The following is an 8,900-nucleotide window of genomic DNA, read 5'->3' on the forward strand; positions in this document are numbered from 1 at the left end:
CCACGCATGTAGTCCGGGGTGTCAATCCTGCTTTATTCTCCTCGGGTCCCAGCGAGCCGACTGGCCTTCCCGTCCCTGGTCCCTGCGCTGGTCCACGGTTGGGGCGGGACACCCACCACGGGTCCCCGGGGTTCAAGAAGCATGGCCAGGTATCCTTCCCCCACCCTCACACCGTGCCCTCTGAACCCCTGCAGGTGGGGGACCAGGGGGCCAGGGTGTCTGCCTGGTCCTTCGTCGTGTTGCCCTGGGGAGCCAGGTCAGGGCCGGTCTCCGAGGTCCCCTGAAAATGAGGAGCAGGGTGGCGTTGGGGAGGGCAGGTCCCAGGTCGCACCTCCCCCAGCCCCGAGACCCCACCCAAGCCGCAGCGATGGAGACTCACGGGTGCGGATGCGGATGGGCCAGATGAGGAGGCTGCACAGAGCCAGGGCCGCGGCCACACCCACGCCGCCCGTCACAGTCACCATTACCCAGTGGTAGAAACCGACGCAGGCCCAGCAGCAAAGCTCAGAGCTAGGGGGCAGACGTTGGGCTGAGGGCAGTGTCCCCTGCACCAGCCCTCCACGGAGCCCATCTCAAGTTCCAGAGGACCCTAGGCCTACACACACCCCAGTAGACACAGAGTTCCCCTGCAGCCCACAGCCCTGCCTTGTCCCGCAGCTCCAGCGCGGGCTCGGTCCTGCCCCCGGGCCTTTGCCCAAGGTCCTAAGGAACCCTCCGGGCCTCCTGTCTGACCCCAACTCCTGAGATGGCACCTTCCCACCCCCACGCTCAATCCCATTTCCTACACTCCTGGCACTGTCCTGGGCCAGGACTAGTGGCTCTGTGTCCCCTGTAGCCTGGCCCTTAGCTCACAAGAAACTCAGAGAAATGGATGCTGCTCCTGGGGTCTGAGGACATGAACTCACGGGCAGGGGTGCAGGCTCTGCACAGCCATGACGGCCAGCCCGTTGGCTACCTTATCCGAAAAGCTCATAGCACCGTACACGAAGGCTCCACTGTGCTGGGAGACACACAGATCGTCAGTCCCCAGGCCCAGGATCCAGACCACTGCATCCCAAGGCTCCTCCCACCAAGCCCTACCGTGTGTGGGCCGATGAGGTCAGCTGTCATGGCCAGCGAGGTGACCAGGATAGTGGCACAACCTGCACCCAGCAGCACAGCGGCCCCGTAAACGGCCACGCCCAGCTTATCTACCAGGGCCACCCATGCTGCGAAGGCCAGGATCACCAGCAGCCCCGTGAAGTAGGTCATCTAGAGAGGAAGGAGGCGGAGCCTGCATCGGGCATCCCGTGCCTGACACTCGCCCTCTGGGGTTCTCAGCCCAGTGAAAGGCTCCACTCCCATGAGTGGTCCACTCATTGCTGGTCCACGCCAGGGCACCTATTACCAATCAACCTTCTGTTGTACAGCCAAGTCAGACACTACATCCAGGGTAGGCTGTCCAAGGGCCGTAGCCCACCAGGAAGGGCCAGAGAACCCCTGCCACCACCACCCCCCGCCTCACCCCTCCAACCCCCCTCTTCCCAGCCGTCACTCACGTTCCTCCCTATGCGCCTGTTGACCGGCTTCATGAGGAAGGAGGAGAAGAAGCCACTCAAGTACATCACCAGAGGAATGGTGGCGATGAACTTCTGGGGAGGGAGAGGCGGCGCCAGTCCAGAGGGGTCTCCCGGGTGGGAGGGGCCTGCCCATCTCCTCCCCACGACCCCGCCTCACCTTGGGCAGGCTGAGAGAGTAGGTCAGGTACATAGCGATGTAGGTCTGGGACAGGTTCACGATGAGCCTCGTGGTCATGTACAGCATGCCCACCTGTGGGCAGATGAGCAGGGGGACAAGCCCAGGACTCAGTGGGAGACCCAGACAAGGATTTGGAGAGCAAACTGAGGGCTTCCCCAACAGCATGACTCATTACAGCTGACTGCTCAGCAGGCAGGCCGGGAGAAACAACATCTGTGATTAGTAATGTCTGCCCTGGGTGGGGTACGGGAAATCGGGAACATATGCCCCGCATGTGGAATGGAAAACTGAATGATGTCTGCCCCAAGTATGAAACAGAACTCAGCTGGCCCTGAAAGATCAGTGAGGAAGTGATTAGTCTGTCCTGAACACAGGACGGCAGATGAATGCACACCCCGGCTGTAGAAGATTGGTTCACAATGTCTATCTATTCTGGATGAGACAGGTCGATTAGTAATGCCTGCCCTGGGTACAGACTGTGAGAGCCACTGGTAATGTCAATCCTGGGTGGTGCCACGGGACTGGGCACCCACAGTGTACCTGGTAGAAAGCTGGCTCCCGAAGCCAGTGTTTCCAGAGCAGGAGTGGCCGGGCCGTGGGGGCCACCAGGGGGCTGTGTTCATCAGGTTCTATCTCCCGAGGCCGGGGCCGGCGCCCCTCCTTGGTACCCAAGTGGAAGAGGAGAGAGAAGATGGCTCCCACGCCCACCACCAGCAGGGCCAGGTTCTAGAAAGAACAGCGGGACTCAGCTATGGCTTCCGTAGGCTCGGGGACCCCAGGGCCACCACACAGCCCCGACTTACCCGAAACACCGGCACATCCTGGACTCCCAGCTGGTCACCCACACTGATGTCCTGTTCACCATGGGAAGAGCCCTGCAGGTGCAGCAGCAGCCAGGCGGTGCCGTAGACAGTGATGTTGGCCACCACCGTGAAGGCATACCTGTGGGTGAGCGCCAGGCTCAGCATGAGTCCACAGCAAGCGCTCAATAAATGCTTGCTGCCTATCAGAAATCCAGAATACTTACTTCCCAAGCCTGCAGAGCTCCCGACCCCACAGAGTCCCAGCCCCTCCGGTGTCCTTCCCTGAGGCACAGGCCACAGATCCAGGGCAGAATAAAGGGTCAAAGGGTCCCATGGAAACAATTAGTCCCTGGGCCAGTTGTTCCTTTGAAGCAGTGTCCCTGGAGGGTCTGGTCTAATCAGGTGACCTTAGGACATCAGCCTTAGGCTACGACCTGGGGTCACAGACCACTCAGCCAGCAGCAGGAATCACCCAGCCAAAGCTTCTAATCCCACAGCCAGGCTAGTGCACACCCACCCTGCTAGCTGCTCTGGAAACTGCGGCAGGCAGGAGGACCACAAAATTCAAGGTCAGCCAGGGCAAAGGAGTAAGAAACTGACTCAAATTTGTCTTTTTAAAAAATGGGCTGGCAGTGGTGAGGCACGCCACAGGAGGCAGAGGCAGGTGGATCTCTGTGAGTTCGCGGCCAGCCTGGTCTCAGAAGAAAAGAGTTAGGGCACCGGGTCCCTCTCTGCGGCTCACCACAGCTGGGGTTGATGGATAAAACTCCCCAGGGATACCTAGCTAGGTTACTGCCCCCAGCCCCGGGTACCTGAGGGCTGTGAGCTCCACCTTCTCGTGCTCACTGGTCACTAGCTCGGGGATGAGGCTCAGGTGGGCAATCTGCGTGGCAGCCCAGCCAAACTGGAAAATGACGATGAAGGGTGCATAATAGAGCAGGGCAGCCCACTCGGGGGTGGCCTCCCCGCAGCCGAGGCACGGGCTGAAGATGAACGGGAAGGACAGCAGGACGCAGACGGTGCCTGTGGCAGAGGGGCAACATGGGGCGGTGAGGGGAGGCTACAGAGTGGGCAAACGTGGCAGGCCAGGAGTCTCCTTGAGTGGCCTGTGACTAAGGATGGGGAGAAAGGCCAAGAATGGGGTCACTCACCAGCTGAGCTCAGCGTCACCCCCCACATCTACAACCTGCCCTATGTTCTGCCCCCAGGACCAGGGGCAGGGAGGAGTCCGGAGGCCGCTCCTGGGTACAGAGCACAGCCTGCCCCTGTCCAGGACATGCTGGGTGTTCCACCCTGCTCCATCCACTCAGAAAGATACCAATGAGTTTAGGATGCTCCTCATCCCACCGCGTCCTGCCCCAGCCCCCAGGATCCCTTCGTCCTGTCCCTGAGCCTTCCCACGGCTGCCCCATGTATCCTACCCTGCACTGTCTGCAGCCCCTGCCCCTGCCACACCCAGACCCAGGGACTCCTCTCCAACCAGACCACAGGCCCTCCGGCACTGGAGCAGGTATCCCCATGTCCCTTCTGTGTCCTAGGCATTCAGGTCAGCCTGAGGACTCCGAGCCCCAGGTGCGTTCATAACAGAGGTTTCTCTTCAGTCCAAAGTGAGACATTATCACACCACAGTCCAAGCTAGCCTTGAACTCCTGATCCTCCTGCCTCAGCTTCCAGAGTGCTGGGACCAGAGGCATGCGCCGCCACCACCCCCTGGTTCCTTTCACACATTTTTAAGTGGATGAACTTGAATCTGAAGCCCTGTGAGACACACATCCCTCAGAAAGAACCCTGAGCCTCCTCCTTCTGCCTGGCAAACTGGGCTTCCAACTTCCCCTTTCTGCTCGGAGGTGACCTTACCGCCCCCCTCCCTTGTGTCTTGGATTGAGAAATGAAACCAACCCTCAGGAGGGGACCAGGGCAGATTCCTAGGGGCTGCCCCAGGGGGCCGTGTGGCCTCTGGACTCTCTCCCGTGACCACACACACCCTGCACTATCTGGGGCCTGGTTAACCATTGCAGCCAGGGCTGGGCGGGTTGAATGCAGGTGGGCCTCAGTTAACTTAAGAGTTCTTGTTTGGTTCTGGAACCCAAAGTGGTGAGAGTTTCAGGTTTAATGAGCACATCTGCCAGGCATGGTGGTGCACCCTTCAATCCCAGCACTTGGGAGGCAGAGGCAGACTCTGAGCTCCAGGCCAGCCAGAGCTGCCTCCGCTATCCTGGCTTACAGAGTTCCAGGCCGGCCAGAGCTGTCTCTGCTATCCTGGCTCAGGGGGCACACAGAAGTTGTCAGTTTGCTCGGGTACCCACCTGCCTCACCTGCTTGGGTGCCTCCCAGTCTGCCCTCCCCAAACCCAAGCCACCGGCCCATGCTCAGTCACAGGCTCAGCTCAGGGCCTTGGCACAGCTGGGCTGGCCTGGTGTCTCTAGGCAAATATGAGCCCTTTTGTGTGTTTCTTCTCTTTGTTGGAAACCGGGTCTCACTAAGCAGCTACACCCCTGCTTCAGAGGCCTACACAGGCTACTACCACCCTCCTCTGCTTGTCCTGGAATCTTCTGAGGTCCATAGCCTAGAACAATCCGGAGAAACTAGAAATTCCAGCCCTCAGGCTCAGAATCCAGTTTGGGGCCACTGCTCTATCTCGCAAAAAAAAAAAAAAACCTGTCAACAAGGGGCAGGGCTGGGTTCCACAACTACCACCCCAGGGGCAGGGCCAGGCCCTTCCAGAAGAGCTGCCTGGAATTCCAAAAGGAGCAGCTACAATCCCAGGGCCATACTCCCCAATGTCCACACCAAACAACAACCAGAGGGGGACCCCAAGCTGGGCCACCCCAGACAGGATGTGAGGGATGAGAGGCAGGCAGTTGTAGGGTGGGGACATGAGGAGGAGGCTAGACCACTGGCTGTCAGGGAAGGAAAGGACGTGTCCCAAGATGACAGACTGGGGGAAAGTGAGAAGCAAGACACGGGGTGGCAGGGTGTGGGGGGAGGGCAGACTGAGGGTGACAGTTGGGTAGGGGGCGATGGTCCCAGGGTGACTGTCAGAGGGGGAAGGGCCATGCCACAGGATGGTAGTCAGCGGGGAGGATGGACACAAAGTGACAGAGTTGGGGGACGGTCTCAAGTGACAGTCAGAGGGTGGAGGACAGCCCGGGGTGACAGTCAGAGAGGGGACGACCCGGGGAGACAGTCACAGGGTGGAAGACAACCAGGGTGACAGTCACAGGGTGGAGGACAGCCTGGGGAGACAGTCAGACATGGGGGACAGCCCAGGTTGACAGCAGTCAGACGTGGGGGACAGCTCGGGGTGGCAGATGTGGGGGACAGCCCGAGTGACAGCTCAGGTAGTGGACAGCCCATGGAGACAGAGAGGGGGAGACAGCCCGGGGAGACAGTCAGAGGGTGGAGGGCAGTCCCGGGGAGACAGCAGTCAGACGTGGGGGACAGCCCGGGGAGACAGTCAGAAGGTGGAGGACGGTACCGGGGCGGGAGTCTGAGCCGGGAGTGGGAGGACGGCTCACCTGCCAGGTGCCAGGCCTTGCGGGGTCCGCAGCGCGCGCAGGCGGCGCGGTCAGCCTCGTAGCCCACGAGCGGCGTGCAGAGCCCGTCGGCCGCCTGACCGAGCAGCAGCAGCAGCCCGGCGCCCCGCGAGCTGTAGCCGCGCACGGAGTGCAGGAACAGCAGCAGGTAGGTGAACCACATGCCCGCGCACAGGTCGTTGAGGAAGTGGCCGACCGCGAAGCTCAGCCGCGCGGCGGGGGACAGCGTCCGCGGCGGCCCGGGGCCCGCGTCGCCCGGCGGAGGCGACATCGCGGCCGCAGGCCCCACCGCACAGCGGCTCCGGCTGCCGCGGCGCGCGCCTATGCGACCGCTCCCGGGAGCCGCCTCGACGGGGCGGAGCCTCGGAGCGACGGCCGCAATCGCCAATCAGAGCCGCGCGCCTCGGCCGGACGACCAATCAGCAGACAGGAGCGTGGCCTCAGGGCGGTGCACTCCCGCGGCCCTTAACGCCACCCGCTACGCGTCAGGCTTTCATCATCGCGGTTTGTTTCCCTTTTATTTTCTTCGTGTTTTCATTTATTTGACTAAAGGAATTATTTTTTGTTTGTTTCTTTTTTTTTTTAAACGCAGGGTCTCCTGTAGCCCAGGCTGGCCTTGATATCCCTGTATAGCAGAAGACATCTTTGAACATTCTCCAGAGTCACCAAATTTATCCTTTCAAACTGAAAACTCTGTTTTGAGAGGGTCTTATGTAGCCCAGGCTAGCCTCAAACTCAGTGTGCAGCTGAGGATGGCCCTGAACTCCTGGTCCTCCGGCCTCCCGTCCTGGTCATGGGGGTTGCACCCACAAGTGGGCCTTTTTATTGTTTCTGCTTTGAGACGGGGCCACACTCGTCGCCCAGGCAGCTAGCTTGGAGTCCCTCAACAACCTAGGCTAGCCTTGCACTCTCAGTCCTCCAACTTCAGCCCCAGGCGCTGCTGGGATTTCAGGCCTGGCTCGGGGAGTAGAGTCGTGAGCCCTGTTGCCTGCCACCCACCCATGCCTTGGACCCCAGCCAGCCTGCAAAAGGCCAGAATGAGACCACATCTGGGTGATCTCATAAACTTCCAGAGATACACAGTGAGGCCCTTGGGAGACATATTAGTGCTAATTAATTATTAATTACAGAGAATAGTTGGGTAGAACAGCATAACACCGACCAGCCTTTAATGAGGCTGCAGGTGCCAGGCGCCCCACGTGGCAGATGCCCAGCTTTTCACTCCTACTTACTGGGTGGTTCTGAGAAGCACTCTCAAAGAAAGGGGAAGCCAGGCCTCTGTGGTGAGTCAGGCACACACACTTCCAGGCCCAGACCATGGGATGTAGTGGGACGAGCGTTCTTCCACCTCCTCCACACGACATTTCATCCCCTTTTTTTATCCCCCCCCTCCCGCCCCCACTTTGGTACTGAGGCTGACCTTGACCTCTGAGTGCTGCCTGACCAGCAAGCTGCATACTGCTCAGGGGCTGGAACCTGGGCTTCGCCATAGCTCCAGCTGGCTGGAACCACAGCCCCGCTACCGTGACGATGTCTCCGTTACCACACAGAGCCTTCCTCCTGGGGCACTCAGAGACATACAGCCTGGTTGTGAATCCCTAAGTCCCAAATGGAACTGCTCTCCCGTGAGCCCCTATGCGCCCAACAATAGATGTTAAAGTGATCAAGATGTCATGGCCATGTCTTTAATCCCAGCACTTTGGAGGGAGAGGCAGGAGAATCTCTTGAGTTGATACCAGTCTGGCCTAGGAGTGAGGTACAGAGAAATCCTGTCTCAAATAAATAAATATACAAAGACTTTATTCCAGAAGGCAGAGGATCTGGTACCGGGCCACACAACACCCAGGGGACGATCCCAGGCTCCTCTGGGGAGGTGACCTGGCCTGGGTTGGGCAGCAGTTAATGGGCAGCTCCAAGCTCTTGGCCGGAGGGGACTAAAAGATAGGAGAGATAGGAGCCAGAGGGGTGGCTCAGGCCCGGTCTCTTCCAGAGAACGCCAGCCTGGGGCTGACTGGTAATTCTCAGCACACAGGTGTGTCAGCTGTGGCTCCCAAACCTGGGCAGAGACACCTGGGATCGACCATACCAAATGGCTATTTTAAAGCTGGCTAATCACACCTAGGGTTTATTTCTGTTCCTGTCCTTCTCAACAACCACCCCAGAGGCCTCTAGCAGCTGACTGGGTCTCCTGTGACCCAGGCTGGCCTTAAACTCCCCCCTACACCCCGTAGCCCAGGAACGGCTTGTCCTCCCGCCTCAATCCCCTGAGTGCTGGGATAAAGGTGACAAAGGCCTTAGCTGGTCCTCCTGCCCCTGAGTGCTGGGATAAAGGTGACGACGAGGGCCTTAGCCACCACATCTCATAGCCACCGCAGCTCATTTATCCAGTCGCTGGAGACAGAACCCAAGGCTTTCCTGCAAGCTGGGACAACGCTACCCACTGAGCTCCGACCCCAGCCTTGGGTTATTTTATTTTACGGACAGGGTCTCATGTAGCTCAGGCTGGCCTGTAATTCCCTCCATAGCCAACCTTAAACTCCTGCCCCTCCTGATCTTCCATCCACCATTGGTGTGAAAGGGCTGGATCAACATGCTTAGCTCCCAGAAGCTGCTGGCTGACTCTGCAGCAACACGGTGGACCTGGGCTTCTTACCCTTTTGAATTCAGCTCAGATTTTCATCCCTGGTTGGAGAAGTCACCAGGAAAGTAGTCCAGGGGCAGGGTGAAGACTGAGTGTCAGTGATGGCACTGGGGAGCCGTGGCAGGTTTGAGAGCAATGCCTTTTGGGTCAGACAGGATGAAAGCTGAACCCCCTAGGATGTGG

At 59.3% G+C, this 8,900-nt stretch overlaps 1 protein-coding gene across 1 annotated transcript; it reads right to left on the reverse strand.

Moving 5' to 3' along the window:
• Nucleotides 1–12: 12 nt before the first annotated feature.
• Nucleotides 13–6,419, reverse strand: Mfsd12 (major facilitator superfamily domain containing 12). Its single transcript, XM_050123459.1, has 10 exons — nucleotides 6,059–6,419; nucleotides 3,353–3,563; nucleotides 2,541–2,679; nucleotides 2,278–2,463; nucleotides 1,717–1,809; nucleotides 1,539–1,631; nucleotides 1,081–1,251; nucleotides 906–1,000; nucleotides 380–510; nucleotides 13–280 (listed from the first exon to the last, which is right to left on the reverse strand). Exons 1-10 carry the CDS (start codon nucleotides 6,345–6,347, stop codon nucleotides 258–260), a joined length of 1,431 nt encoding a protein of 476 aa, XP_049979416.1. The 5' UTR covers nucleotides 6,348–6,419; the 3' UTR covers nucleotides 13–257.
• Nucleotides 6,420–8,900: the final 2,481 nt, after the last annotated feature.

This window comes from Alexandromys fortis, unplaced genomic scaffold, assembly GCF_014885135.2.
Source record: "Alexandromys fortis isolate MF-2015 unplaced genomic scaffold, M_Fortis_MF-2015_v1.1 scaffold_221, whole genome shotgun sequence".
NCBI classification, from domain to species: domain Eukaryota; kingdom Metazoa; phylum Chordata; class Mammalia; order Rodentia; family Cricetidae; genus Alexandromys; species Alexandromys fortis.